General features: G+C 44.3%; 1 protein-coding gene across 1 annotated transcript in view; it reads left to right on the top strand.

Annotated features, from left to right (window-relative positions):
* The first annotated feature begins 7,464 nt into the window (after positions 1-7,464).
* Positions 7,465-14,757, top strand: part of MANBA (mannosidase beta) — a 65,521-nt gene continuing 58,228 nt past the window's right edge. The window contains exon 1 of the mRNA XM_083456769.1: positions 7,465-8,602. Within this exon, the coding sequence (XP_083312895.1) occupies positions 8,405-8,602 (198 nt within the window). The 5' untranslated portion in view covers positions 7,465-8,404. The remainder of the gene's footprint in view (positions 8,603-14,757) is intronic.

Raw genomic sequence — 14,757 nt, 5'->3', positions numbered from 1 at the left:
CACATTGCTTTGGGAATATTCACTGTACATTTTGCACAATACTTAAGGTTCAGGCACTGTCAGTGGGGTTTGTTTGCAGTTGCCTTCTGAATCTGTTTTGCCTTCCCTGTTGCTCCCCCAAACACCCATGTGTGTGAATATATTACCTGCCAACTTTGAAAAATCTTAGTGGACACTAGTTCACAAAAGCTTATGCCACAACAAATGTGCTCTAGTTCCACAAGACTTTTTTGTTTTTCCTGCAACAGTAACCCCTCTTGCAATTAACACAGTGCTAGAAAATCTCATATATAAGCCAATCACCAGATGGTGCCTTAAACCTAGCTTGCGGTCGCCACAACAGAATGTCTAGGTGCCTTTTTTGCAGTGAGGTTTATTATTTATTTCATCTCTATTCTGCTTTATATTTTAAAGAAAAAAAAACTAAAAGCAGTTTACCACACATTAAAACATAAATTAAAACTACCCAGAATAAAACAAATTCAAGCTTCAAGGGAAATACTTCAGATCCTTCTCTAAGCAACATTTTGCTTTCCCTGTATTTATTTATCTACTTAATTAATATAGCTGCCTCATAGCAGAATTACTCTAGGAAGGCAGTGTGGTGTAGTGGTTAGAGTGTTGGACTAGGACCTGAAAGCTCAGGGTTCAAATCCCCACTCAGTCATGAAGCTCACTGAGAGACCTTGGACCACTCTTGGCCTCCTAAGGCCCCCCCACCCCACAGGGTCATTGTAGAAATTAATTAAGGAAGGGGCTGGATAATTTTGAACACTGAATTAACAGTTTATATCTAATGGCAGTATTGCCTACCTGCCCATTCCCAGAAATTTACACAGTTAAATTTAGGCAAGCTAAATTCTTTTATCTACTGCTTTATGGGAAAGCACACAAGGAAGAAAACTTGATCGTACTTGCAGCTTGCCTGTTGTGAACAGGTGATAAGCAATGCCAGTTTCTCTTTCTCTGCTCTCTTCTCTCCAGAAGTTCCCCTAGGCCAACTTGGTGTCATTGGAAGGTAACCAAGAACTCCACAACATCTAAACAGATGACTGCGATGTCTAGATTTTTCAGACATGTGCTTTTCAATAACATAATGGAACTCTATTAACCAGACCTTCTGTTCCTTCAAGGCAGTGGTACCTTGAAGCGGTCCATTAGGGTGAATGGGGTGCTGTCCCACTAACCTCAGTCTGCTCCCAGCTGGCCCTCACTTGTCTGCCTTCTTACAGCTGTCAGCTTCCTCCTCCTTAGTTTCCATATTTCCCTTGTAGAACTCAGCAGGAAAGCTGTAGTGGCTATTGGCTCCATCTCCTTGCTGTTGGCCCTCCTGCCTTCTGCTGTACTAGTCCTGGTTGAACACCAGCCAGCGCTGCTTCAAGCTGTGCAGGATAGATTGCATGGAGTCTCAGCCTTCCCCTCGCTTTCTCTTTCTTCCCTTCCATTCCTCCCTCCCAATGCTTGGCTCCAGTTGGCTGCTTTGTGCAGTTTCCAGATTGTACTAAAAGGCAGTCCCACACAAAACATTTTACTCAGTGAAATTGATGATCCACAACATCATGGCATGGCTGTGGCTACAGAAGATATTACAGTTTGTGCATTGGCTGAAGTTGGAGAAAGCTACTCTGAGCCATAGAGGCCAATGAAGTGAGAAAGTTCAAACCAGGAGTACTACACAATTGTAAATCTGATGCTAATGGCATCTCTCAATTTGTTAGGATACAGTTTATTAGCTCTCAGCCAGTCTTACTGAACTCTTAAACCAGTTCAACACTTGAATTGGATGAAAACGAGGAATGCCTCTATATTGATGATGCTTCACTCCAAATCTACACAGTTTTTGTGTAGATGTTAAAAACCATAGGCTACATGAAGGAATCCTGTGACAGCTCCTTAGTGTAAATGCTGAAGAACTGAGCCGTAGCCCCCAGATACCACTTTCTAAATTGGCTGTCCAAGTAGGAACAGAGCCATGGTAAGTGTTGGCATCTTTCGGGGGTCAGGAACCAAGTTGGCTAGCCCCCAGCTGGATCATGCACTTCCAGCTGTGATGATCCCCTGATCTCTGGTGCAACGTAAATCAGCAACTCAAAGCCTGAGCACACTGTATCAGCAGAGCATACTGCGCAAACAGAAGTGGCGTGAGGCTTGTGGAAGCATACTAACAAGCTACAGATTTATTAAGCATAAATCAGGACAAAGAAAACATGTCTCTCTTTCTTCTCCTCAAAGAGAGAGTCAGAAACAACAGCTATACATAACGGATGTTCCCAGCAAACTGTGCTGGTATGTAAACAGACATGTGACACGTAACAATCCCAACAGTAAGATCATGCGCCTAGCTTCCAACCCAGACAACTTATTTTGAAGTTTACTATTGTCAATGGCAAGAGTAGCCAATGTTGGACTACAACTTCCATCATCCTTGACCATCTCAAGTTGATGGGAATTGTAGTCTAGCCTTCAAAATTGTAAGGGCACCACCTTAACCACCTCTGGTCAATGGTATCAAAATCACTGAAAAGTCCCCAAGAATTAGCAGGGCTGCAGTTCCAATGTTCTCCTATAATCGTTGGATATCCACTGGACAGCCCAAGGCAATAAGTAATCAAATGGAGTCTAATGCCCAACTGAAACGGATCTGGATAATCAGCCCTACAAAGTGGAATAGCACTGTGCCCAGACATGGATTATTGGGGAAATAAAAATCCTCCAGCAAGAAAGTGAATACCATGATACGCATAATAATCTAAGCAGGAAATGACAAAGAGCAATGCAGGGGGAAAGCCCGTTCTCTCTGGCTAATGAAAATCTTATCAATCTTCTTTCTGTGACTTCATCAAACATTTTCTTCATCTATTGAAGCTTAGTATTGTAACTACAGTGGCTAGAAAGCTACGATGAAGACAGAAGTTACTGTTTTAAATAACTTCAGCCAATCTCCAGGGTTAAGCTGCACAAAATCCAGATCTTTTTTGCTGTGTATCATGCTGATCAGCCACACTGTTGATACCACCAATATACCTTTTCCTAATTTCCTGGATTTTTTCTTATTACTCTAAATCCCCCTTTTAGATAGGTTTATGACTGAAGGGATACATGTGTGGCTTAAAAGCTTTATAATTTTACAGCATTTGTGAACTACCAAGTATGTGAACGGTCTCTGGGTGGCGAACTGTACAATTTCTATGCATAATTACAAACTAGCAAATATACGATCACAATTTTAAAAGGTAAAACCATCGCCACCAAACAGTGTAACAAATGAATTGAAAATATCTGGGAAGCTAAAAAGGTCTTTGTCAAAAGGACACCAAGTGAACTTTTCTGCGGATGACATTCCATAACTGCTGCCACCGTAGAAATGTCCCTCTCTTCCATCGGACCTCAGAGAAGCTGGGGTGGGGGACAGAGTCTGGTTGCTATCTTTCTGGTTGCAAAACTGAACTCTCCCTGTGGCTGAGAAACTGACCGTAAGCTCTTTCCCTCCACTGTCTCTATCACCTTTATTTTTAAAGCTGAGAGTCTCGGGAACCTAAAGTCTCACCAACCCAAACCAATTGTGTGTAGTGTGGTGTAGTGGTTAAGAGCAGTTTGATTCCCCGCTCCTCCACATGCAGCTGCTGGGTGACCTTGGGCTAGTCACACTTCTCTGAAGTCTCTCAGTCTCACTCACTTCACAGAGTGTTTGTTGTGGGGGAGGAAGGGAAAGGAGATTGTTAGCCACTTTGAGACTCCTTAGGGTAGTTATAAAGCAGGATACCAAATCCAAACTCCTCTTCTTGCTGTACTTTGGCGTGGTAGTAATGAAATTGTGAAATCAGGCACAGCCCTATGGATGTGACGTTCACCACCAGATCTGTCTCTACATGTGGCGCTGTGGGTTAAACCACAGAGCTTAGGGCTTGCTGATAAGAAAGTTGACGGTTCGAATCCCCGCGACGGGGTGAGCTCCCGTTGCTCGGTCCCTGCTCCTGCCAACCTAGCAGTTCAGAAGCACGTCAAAGTGCAAGTAGATAAATAGGTACCGCTCTGGCGGGAAGGTAAACGACATTTCCGTGCGCTGCTCTGGTTCATCAGAAGTGGCTTAGTCATGCTGGCCACATGACCTGGAAGCTGTACGCTGGCTCCCTTGGCCAACAAAGCGAGATGAGCACCGCAACCCGAGTCGGCCACGACTGGACCTAATGGTCAGGGGTCCCTTTACCTTTACCTTTAATAAAATTGTGAAATCAGGCACAGCCCTACGGATGTGACATTCAGTACCAGATCTCTCCCTACATGTGTAAAAATGCACATTAGTTCAGGAGCAGAGCTATCATTCTGTCCACAAAATATATGTCAGTGGGCATTAAATTGGTGCTGTTGGCTTTTTTATGTGTGTCTTCCATACTGAGGGAGAAATGATAGTAATAGATTTGTTTCTACTGAGTAAAAGTATTTATTTCTGTCCAGCAGGGCAGTAGCAGTTGTCTCAAACCACTTGCACCATCCCTTTCAAGCTTCGCCTGGGAAAGTTGTGCTGGCTTTTCTGGTAGTAATCTAATACCAAATTGCTGCTGATCAGCTGAAAAATTCTGCAGCAATCACATGCTGGTAGGAAGCCATGGGCAAAAAGTTTCTACTTTGTTTTCCCGTGAGCATCCTAACATTCTCTTGGCCAATTCACACAACAGGAAGTTGGGACTTTTTAAATTTTCACCCATGCTGTGTTTTTGTGTTTGACTTGTCTGAATGAACTGTGCTTACACTGGCAAATTCCCACAGAAGCAGAGCAGCAATGTGGTGCGTATCTAACACCCATCCAAAGTTAGCCAAAAAAATAGGTACGGTTTTTGGCTGTATTGATGCTTTTTATTTTATTCTGAGCAGCCCCTCTAAATGAAGCCTTCTCAGTAAATACGATGTACTGTAAAAATGGAAATTCAGCCCATTTGGGGGTTTGCTCACAGCCGAGCAGAAATGCTAGATGATTCTTTTCTCCTGGAAATGGTTCATTTTTTAAAAAATTCAAAGGCTACAGGAATCTGGGCTGACGATGGATGAAAGTGCTGGCAATGGAAAATGTCAGCTTTGAAGCTTTTCCCACTGTATTTGTTCACTTTGAAATGGGTTGGGTTGATTTTAATACTATTTAACATTTATAAAGTTGCTTGGATGTAAGCTGTCAAAAAGCACTTGCTATATACTGTCGGAATTTACAGTAGATGGGATTTTCTGATAAGGTTGTGCTGGGATAATTTTTTTAAAAAGCAATGGCACATTCCTCCTCCTTTACAGCTTAGCAAATAGAATTAGGGAAGTGTAACTGTACAGGCGGCCCTATCCCTGTAGAGGGAAACTGAAATTTATATGAAACAGTATGGTGTTGACCTTTCTTATATTTACCCAGTCACTTCATTCTTTCACAATGGGCCTTTTATGTCTGTAGTTCCATTCTAGATACCTTACAGCTCTAGGAAGCTTTAAAGTTGGGAGATTCCCCTTCCTAATCACTTAGAAAGCAGCACATTTTCTGCTTGACACATTTTGACTATTATAATGCTGTGACCTGTATCGATTATTAAATACTTCCCTATTTATATTGCTTTGCACCAGTTTGTGTGTTTATCAGCATTTTAGCTCTAATCCATCCTAGGACATGGGCATGGCAGGGTGGAGAACCACTTTCAACCACCAGGCTGGATCAAAAACTTGCGAAGCTTCCATCTGAGTGGACACAACCACCTGACTTCATCATATGACTTCAGATGCATCCAATTCTTGCTGAAAGCAGTGGGGTTTGTGTTCGGTGCCAGATTTAAACAGCAAGCCCACCAGTAAAGGAACAATTGGGCATCTACACACTAAGCTGTATGTTCTGTGACAACTGTGGTTGCCATGTCTGATGTCATGTGGCTACTCAAAACTGCCTAGCAGGCTGAACTGGGTGGCTTAGCACCCCCCATAAGGGGTGGCCCAGTAAGGCTGGAGGTTCCTCGCTACTGCCATATACAGCAAGTGTTGTACCACTGGACCACAGATGGGGGTTTGTTGGCATCTTTCTGTCTCGAGAGGCAATGCAGTGTTCCTCCAGGGGTGACATCAAACCGCTGCATTAGCAGCACCGAACTGACCTCCCCAGAGTGCAAGCATGGGCAGTGTGTATGGAGGTCCTGGGCCACCTAGACGGCAAGATTCCTCTCTTGGTCTCGCTGATGTGGTCCAAAGGAAAGCAGAGCATTACGTTTGGCACCGGCTTGGCTGCAGGAGTTGCCGGAAAGAGGTGTACAAGGCGGCATTCAACCATCGTAGGGACTCCACTCTGGATTTGGGTAGGGCTTACTCCAGGGGTAGGCAACCTAAGGCTCATGGGCTGGAAGTGGCCCACTGAGGCCGTTTGAGCCGCCCACGAACTGAGCTGCCCGCTCGGCAAGTCCCTGTGCACTGCGCTAAACCAGCACAGCACGGGAGCTCTTTCACCGCTCCGGAAATAGCTTCAGTGCATGTCCAGATGCCAGAAATCGCACCTGTGCACATCCGCAGCGCTGAAAATCGCTTCTGCACATGCACGATTTTCTGCACATGCGTGGAAGCGATTTCTGGCATCGTGCTGTGCTGGCCCAGCCCACGGAGGATCTCCGCGGGAGTGATCCGGCCCATGCCCAGTAAGCCTTTGTCGACCTCTGGCTTACTCCATAGCCTTTTCTCCCAAAGATGTCGCACAAGGCAGTGGGTATGGATTATTTATCAGGGTTTACTCCCAAAGTCTTTCTCATGAATGAGGATAGCTGCAAGGCAATGGAGGTTAGGTTCAGAGTTTTCCTTCTCTTGGACGGGGATTTACACTTCTGGAAACTGCCCCACAAACAATATACAAGGCCTGAACACAAACTTTTGTTATATGTACCTTCCCAAAGTGTTTTTTAGGAAACAGGTCGAGTCCAAAGCCCATGAAATGCAAGAGACGCAGCCCATGCGCATAACAAATCTGCAATGCAGTGTATTTAAAGATAAGCAGCACAGTAACCATTGATGACAGCTTTTGCTTTACTACATTAACACCTGTAATGGGAGAGAAGATCCTTTTCTCACTTAAGTTCTAAATGAATAGAATCAAATTTGTTTGAAAAGGATTGGGGACCTATTCTCGCTTTTAAAACTTTCCTCAGTTAGCTGTCTAATTTCCAGCTATTCTCATATTTAAAGAGCTGGTAAAAGAACAGAGCTAGCATTGAGAACATCTCTGTGGAACTTTTACTGAACTCTCACTAACTCATGATCTTATAGAAATGTATTTGCTGGTTAATAACTGAAAATATTTGCAGGAGTGTCTATGGGGTGCAAAACCTCAAGGAGCTGTGAAGGACAAAAAGAATTTGAAGGAGAGGTCAAACCTGAAACCACGTTTCATTTATTTTTGCAATTTAACTACTATCTATAGTCAAAATTACAAGGGTTAAAAAACAAACAAAATTACTGTATAAGGCAATAACGAACTAAGGCACTACACTATCATTGAATCACAAATCACTTTAAGGCAGTGAACAGGAGAAAAGATAACTTGCGCAGCAACCAATAAATTGGAAACTGAAGGCAGAGGATTAAAATCTCCTTTAATAAATACTAGTCCCATGTGTCATAAAATGGAGGTCCATAGCGGGAGATTGCAAGCCAGTTCTTAGATGGCACTCACGAAACGGAATACATTATCGCAGCTGCGTGATTACCTACTCCTCGTAAACACCACTTCGCGCAAACCGCATCACTGTTGACCCAAGCTCTGCAAGAGAAGAATGTGAATCCAGGAACTGACCAATTGCAGTAAGCAATGGAAGAGGTGGAGTAGAGGGCAGCCGTGCGCACCGGAGGGGCGAGGGCCTGAGTCATGGGGCGGGGGCGAAAAACCATGCAGGAAACCGATTTGGGCCAGGAAAGGGGATTGGGCAAAGTAGGGAGCAGCCAGAAGGAACTCGGATTGGGAAGGAGAGCCTTGGAGCGCACGGAAACGGTTGCTGTGTTCCTCGATTCGGGAACATGCCCAGATCAACCCTCTTGCTTTAGTTAGGGAAACGAATGGATGGGATCACACAGCCACCTTTTCTTGATCGACTGCGGTCACGCGCTGCGACGGAAGATGACTTCCGCAATCTTATGTACACATCGAGAGGAAGGCAGCACGCAGGCGCGCTTCTCCCTCTGCGCAAAGGCTGCAGGGCGCACGAGAGTCTCCACCTCCGAGAACCTCTCAGCTGATCAAGGCTAACTACTTGCAGCCGCGCTTTTCAGGGAGGGGAAAAGTCCGGCAAGTCGTGCCTAGCTCCCCGGACCGAATCATCCAACTGCTTGCAGAGCTTTTGTGTTTCTCCGGCTCCGCACCGGTGGGCTTTGATCCCACGTGGCTCCCACCTGCTTTTTGCCCAAGATGCACGCTTTTGTTCCTGCTTCTGGTTGCGCGCTTTCGGTCCTGCTCCTCCTGGTTGCTTCGTGGTGGGTCGGGTCGACGGAGGTGCACAGCCTGCAGGGGAGCTGGCGGTTGAGCAACGGGAACGGCTCGCTGGTGCTGGGAGGAGATGTGCCCGGGTGCGTGCACACCGCGTTGCTCCGACACGGTCTCATCCAGGTACGATCTCGCTGGCGCTATCAGCCGGCCAATCAGCTTCGACGGCGCTGGTTCGAAAGGGAGAGTGGCGGCTGCTGGACGCTACAGCGAAAGTGGAGCGAGGGGTGGTGGTTGGTTACCATGTTTATTTGGCTATCGTTGTTATTTCGTTTCTAGACCGCTTTATATTTTTAAGAAAAGAAATATCACGGCGGTTTGCAACACTGTTTTCAAGGGGAAGGGCATGTGTCTATGATCCGCAACAACCCTCTTAGACTGGTTCACACATGCATATGCCCCTCACTTGATTCCTCAAGGCTCTCGGTCGACTGCCCTTGGAAAGCATTGTGCTTTAAACGTGATGTGAAGCGAGCGACAGGAATGAGATTCAGACATGCAAACTACACTTATTGGAGGTCGAGTGGAACATGAATCCAGAAGTTGCAGTGTGCAGTGCTCTTCTTTACTGGAGCATAGGAGGAGCCCTGCTGGTTATGTAGACCAGGCATAGGTAAACTAGGCCCTCCAGATGTTTTGGGACTACAACTCCCATCATCCCTAGCTAACAGACCAGTGGTCAGGGATGATGGGAATTGTAGTGTCAAAACATCTGGAGGGCTGAGTTTCCTATGCCTGACATAGACCAAAGGCCCACCTGATCTGTTTCCAAAGTCTGTATCCACAGTCTGTATTCAAAGTATCCAAAGTATCTGTATCCAAAAAGTATCCAAAAGTATCTATCCAAAGCCTGTCTTAGCCTTATTGAAAAGAGCAGGAGCAGCTCAGCTGAGCAAAATCACTACCATGTTTTTGCACACTTCCCATTAGTTTCAATGGGTCCTGCCCAGGAGAATAGAGGTGTGTGTGTGTTGCAAGCAGAGGTCAGCAGGAAGCAACAACCAAGACAATGAATATATTTAAGAATGGCGAAAACTAGCTCAAAAACAATTGGATATATAGGTCTGTAGCATGGTGATACACTAGACCTGAGTGTGAAGCAAAACGGGTTGGTCAAATCATTATGTTCTCCGTTTCCCACTTCAGCCTTTTTCATTCATTCCATTATGGCCATTTATGAGGATAATATTTTCAGATAGCTAAGTGCAGAGCTGAGCAAACCCTGGGGCTGCATGTGATCCTTGCACCAATTTCTTGCAGCCCATAGCTTTATTTTATCTGGGCAACTAGGAGGGGAAATTGGGAGGAAAGGGGTTGGTATTGCCTCCAAGCCTGTCCACTTTTGTCTCTGGCCCTACCCATGGTTGTGGCTCTGGACAGATTACCCCAAAAGGAATCTCACCCTTGAAAGAAAAAAAGATGGCTTAACCCTGTTTGATTATTTTTGAATCATTTGCTATTACCACATTTTATTTATCCCTTTCTCTCTCTGCATGTACATTAAATGGCAAAGGGGAAAACAGGTGTCCCTGAAGTAGGCCTACAATGCTTGTCGTTTCCTATAGAGGTGATCAACCTGTGACTGGACTCTGCCAGTTCAGACTTTAGGTGATGGCCCACAATTTTTGAATGCTATTCCGTATATCTACATATAAATTTCCATCACATAGAAAAGTAGTTGTTTTCTGTAAAAACCTTCATTCTAGTTATCACTCTTTGTGTTAAGTGCTAATCAAATTAATTAATGCACAGTAGCAGGAAATAGGATCAAAATGCATATATAGTATTAAACATGTAATATAATCAGATGTATAGAGGAATAAGGTTGTTGTTTTTTAAAAAATGGAAGTATTTATACATCATATAAAAATACAAATCAAGCATTAATACTCCATTTTGAAGAAACACTTTAAGAACAATTAAAGGAAACATTGTACAACTTAGAAATAGCACAAAGGCTTAGTTTGCCTAAATTTCCCAGTAGGTCATTTTTAGAAATGTAAAGTGCATGCAAGTGTATTTTTGCAGGTGTTGTTCAAGGTTAATGGAAGGCATTGTGGAGATCACACAGTGTCCCCGGAAGTTTCACCTTCTATTGATCCCTGTGCCACCACTTTATTTCTCACTGCCACCACCCAGGCCCTACCTGGTACAATACTGAGTCCAGTCAGGGTTAAATTGGAACACAAACTTCTGTTTATTTATTGCAGTTTAACAAGCGTGTGGTTTCATAAACGGTATTGGTCAATTACAATCATGGGATGTCTATCCAGACCTATAACTTCCGCTACCTGCCCTCACTGACTAAACCTCCTCTCAGATATTTACTTGTCTTCCTAGCTCCTAACTGTTCCTGACTCAGCTTATTTCACTACATTAACTCAACCTCCCCACAGACTCTATCCCAATTCACTCCCACTCCAACCAACTCCCAATGAACTCCCCTCTTTTGCCCCTCCAAGAGCTGGTTTTATAGACCCTCTGACTCCACCCCCCTGGGTTCTGATTGGGTAACCTATTTAACTATTTCACCTCCAGCACTCTCATGCATGACTCACAATTCAGCACTTAACTTGCAAACAAATACATGTGTGTTAAATGTGTGTTGGATATGCTTTAAAAGCATGGTGTGTGCATCTGCCCAAAGAAACAAACCTCTCCATCCAGCAAGCTGGAGACCATGTCACAGTTCAAGGACACATTGCAGCCAGGCAGAAGTACTCAAGGAGGGCTTGGGGTGGAGCAAGTGAAGAGTGTGGCCTGGGAAGGAGGACTTGGCCTGGGCTGGATAGTGAGGCTCAGAGGACCAAATTCAGGCCCCCTTGCCACCTCAGGCCTGGTAGAGAGTACTGTAACTCTAAACACATTAGACTCTGTGCCAGGAAAAACAACAGCAACAACATAGTTGACCTACATCATAATAACAACAATAACTTTATTGTTGCCCCAGCCATTCTGGGCAGCTTCCAGCAAAGTATAAAAACACAACAAAACATTAAAAAAAACTTCCCTATGCCGAGCTGCCTATATATACTGTGAAATAAAAAAACAAGTTACAGGTAGGTAGCCGTGTTGGTCTGCCATAGTCGAAACAAAATAAAAAAATTCCTTCCAGTAGCACCTTAGAGACCAACTAAGTTTGTTATCAGTATGAACTTTTGTGTGCATGCACACTTCTTCAGATACACTGAAACAGAAGTCACCAGAAAAACAAATTTTAAAAGACCCTGCTGCTATTTATGATAGGAAAATGCCAACATTGTTGTCTTTGATGTTTCAGGTTGCCAGTTCCAGCTGCACCTAACAACCATTCTGTCCCTCCCTGCTGTTTGGTTCTGTCTCTGCCCACCACAGCCACTTCCAGAACCTCATGGCAGTCTCCTTTCATTGGGTGCATTTCAGAAACTTGTATCAAGCCTTTCTGCTCTCCCTGTCCTTCCGATTCCCTTCCTGGAACTGTCAAAACCGCCCATCTGGTTGCACTTGTTTTCCCCATGCAAGCAGCCTTATGAAATACCATACAGTGGCACCTTGGTTTTCAAACTTAATCTGTTCCAGGAGTCCGTTTGACTCCTGAAATGGTTTGAAAACTAAGGCACAGCCACCGATTGGCTGCGGGAGCTTCCTGCTCTCAATCGGAAGCCGCGTCGGGCGTTGGGCTTCTGAAAAACGTTTGCAAACTGGAGCACTCACTTCTGGGTTGGTGGCATTTGGGAGCCTATTTGTTTGGGAGCCAAGCCGTTCGAGCACCAAGGTACCACTGTATTTACTCGAATGTAATGAGCACTTTTTGGGGGCCAAATTACATTGCAGAAATGAGGGTGCACATTAGATTTGATGGCACATTTACATTCACCAGCAAATCCTTTTTTGGTTTCAGGGTTTTGAAAATGGAGGTGCACATTTGATGGCGTATTACATTCGAGTAAATAGGGTATATCAAAAGTAACAAAAGCATTAAACAAACATCTTGCCATGGAACATGAATATACATACTTTCTCTAGAGCACAGTAAACCTGTATTTCCATGGGAAATTCTTCTGCACTTCCTTTTGGCTTCCGAGACTTAATTTAAAAGCTGTGAGCACAAGTCACAAATTTCTTCTGAGCTCGGTGTGCACTTGGCAGCAATGGTTTTGGGGCGCATGGTGCCAGGAGCTGGTGTTGCTAAAACTGCTGTCTGACATGGTGAGACGCCAAGATTACAACTTGAAACATCTTTTTGGGCAGCAAGACCTTTGGCACTCCGCAGAGGGATGGTGAAGCTGTGGCCTTCTAGATGCTGAACTCCCAACACACATCATCCCCCAACAGCATGTTCAATGGCCAGGGATGTATTATAATGACCACCTGTCTTAAGACTATAAAGTCATAGAATCATAGAGTTGGAAGAGACCACAAGGGCCATCGAGTCCAACCCCCTGCTAAGCAGGAAACACCATCAGAGTACTCCTGACATATGGTTGTCAAGCCTCTGCTTAAAGACCTCCAAAGAAGGAGACTCCACCACACTCCTTGGCAGCAAATTCCACTGTCGAACAGCTCTTACTGTCAGGAAGTTCTTCCTAATGTTTAGGTGGAATCTTCTTTCTTGTAGTTTGGATCCATTGCTCCGTGTCCGCTTCTCTGGAGCAGCAGAAAACAACCTTTCTCCCTCCTCTATGTGACATCCTTTTATATATTTGAACATGGCTATCATATCACCCCTTAACCTCCTCTTCTCCAGGCTAAACATGCCCAGCTCCCTTAGCCGTTCCTCATAAGGCATCGTTTCCAGGCCTTCCTGTATAGACCATATAGACTCAGACTTTTCCCAGTGAAGGATAGTTTGTCCGGGCCCTGAGGCAGGTTGACTCTTGGATAGAGTTTCTGAGCCCCACATTGGGTGAAAGATTGTAAGGGGGTTGGAATAGATGATCCTCAGGGTCCCTGTCAACTCTAAAATTCTATTATTCTATGAATCCCTTGTTCCTGACACCCTGGCTCCCCACTTAAGTGCTACCCATGGCTCAGTCCTGATACATATCAGTGTGGGGACACTGTCAGTTTTGAGTTAACAAAAACAGTAGCTCAAAAAGTGATCTAAACAAAACATCAGTTCCTCCTTTACATTAACAGAACAAATACATATTTGGGAAAAAGATATGTTTTATAATGAAAAACAAACTGTTACAACTTAGATCTGACACTTGGCAAATTTTCCTTGACTTTCGTATAGTGCAATCAATTCCCTGTGTTCTCCCAGCTCCTCATCATCTTATCATGCTATAGGTGGGGAACCTGTGGCCCTCCGGACGTTGCTCGTTTGCAGCTCCAACCAGCCCTTGACCATTGGTCATGTTGGCTGGGAATGGTGGAAAGTGGAGCAAAACGACATCTGGAGGGCCAGAGATTTCCCAGCCCTGCTGTAGGTTTACTAAGAAGCAACACAATAACAGGAAGCAGCACAAGTCACAGATCGTGTGCTAATTACTCTGCAATCATTTCCACTAAAAAAAAATTAATGAGAGCAATATTCCTCAAATTTTCTGCACATGTAAAGTTTTCCAGACTAGTGACTGAACTGGAATCCCCCCCCCCCAATTGAATCTCCCCCCCTCATTTCTCGCATGCTATGATATATGAAAGCCATTTTCCAGTTACTTCTGTTGGTTAATTTTTTTCTCACTCTGTATACACTTGGATATAAAGGCAGCCAAGTTTGTTCTCTTGAGCTGGAAGCTGACAGTTCAGAAAGCAGAAGGATTCGTTCGGACAAAACCTTAAAGATAATAGAGCATTAAAATGCCTTTTTGAACTGTGTTGTTTTCTAGCTTTCTTTCAGGATGTGGTAACTTGAAATCTTACTACACAACTGTTACCTCACTGGTCAGGGAGGGGGTAGTAGCTCAGTGGCAGAACATCTGCTTTGTATGCAGGAGGTTCCAGGTTCGATTCCTGCCACCTCCAGGTAGGGTTGGGAGAGATCCTGTCCAAAATCTTTGAGAGTCATGGCCAAGTCACCATACAGAATACTGAGCTCTATGGACTCTTTGTCTGATTCAATATAAGGCAGGCTTCCTGTGTTGGTACTTAACAATAAACCAGGCTTTGATTTTGAATTGATTTTGCTCTACTGTTTTTCTGTGCCGCTTTTCGTTTAAATGAATCTCGAAGCAGCTTACAAACAATAAAGAACAATAACATGATAGAACAGAACATTGCAGATACAGCATGGATCATATAAAGTAATTAAAAAATCATCAGTAAAACTTTTGCAATCTATGAAACACTATTAA

This window comes from Podarcis tiliguerta, assembly GCF_965153285.1.
Source record: "Podarcis tiliguerta genome assembly, chromosome: 9".
NCBI lineage: Eukaryota > Metazoa > Chordata > Lepidosauria > Squamata > Lacertidae > Podarcis > Podarcis tiliguerta.
The sequence above is the reverse complement of the archived record's forward strand: the minus strand, read 5'-3'. Positions and strand labels throughout refer to the sequence as shown.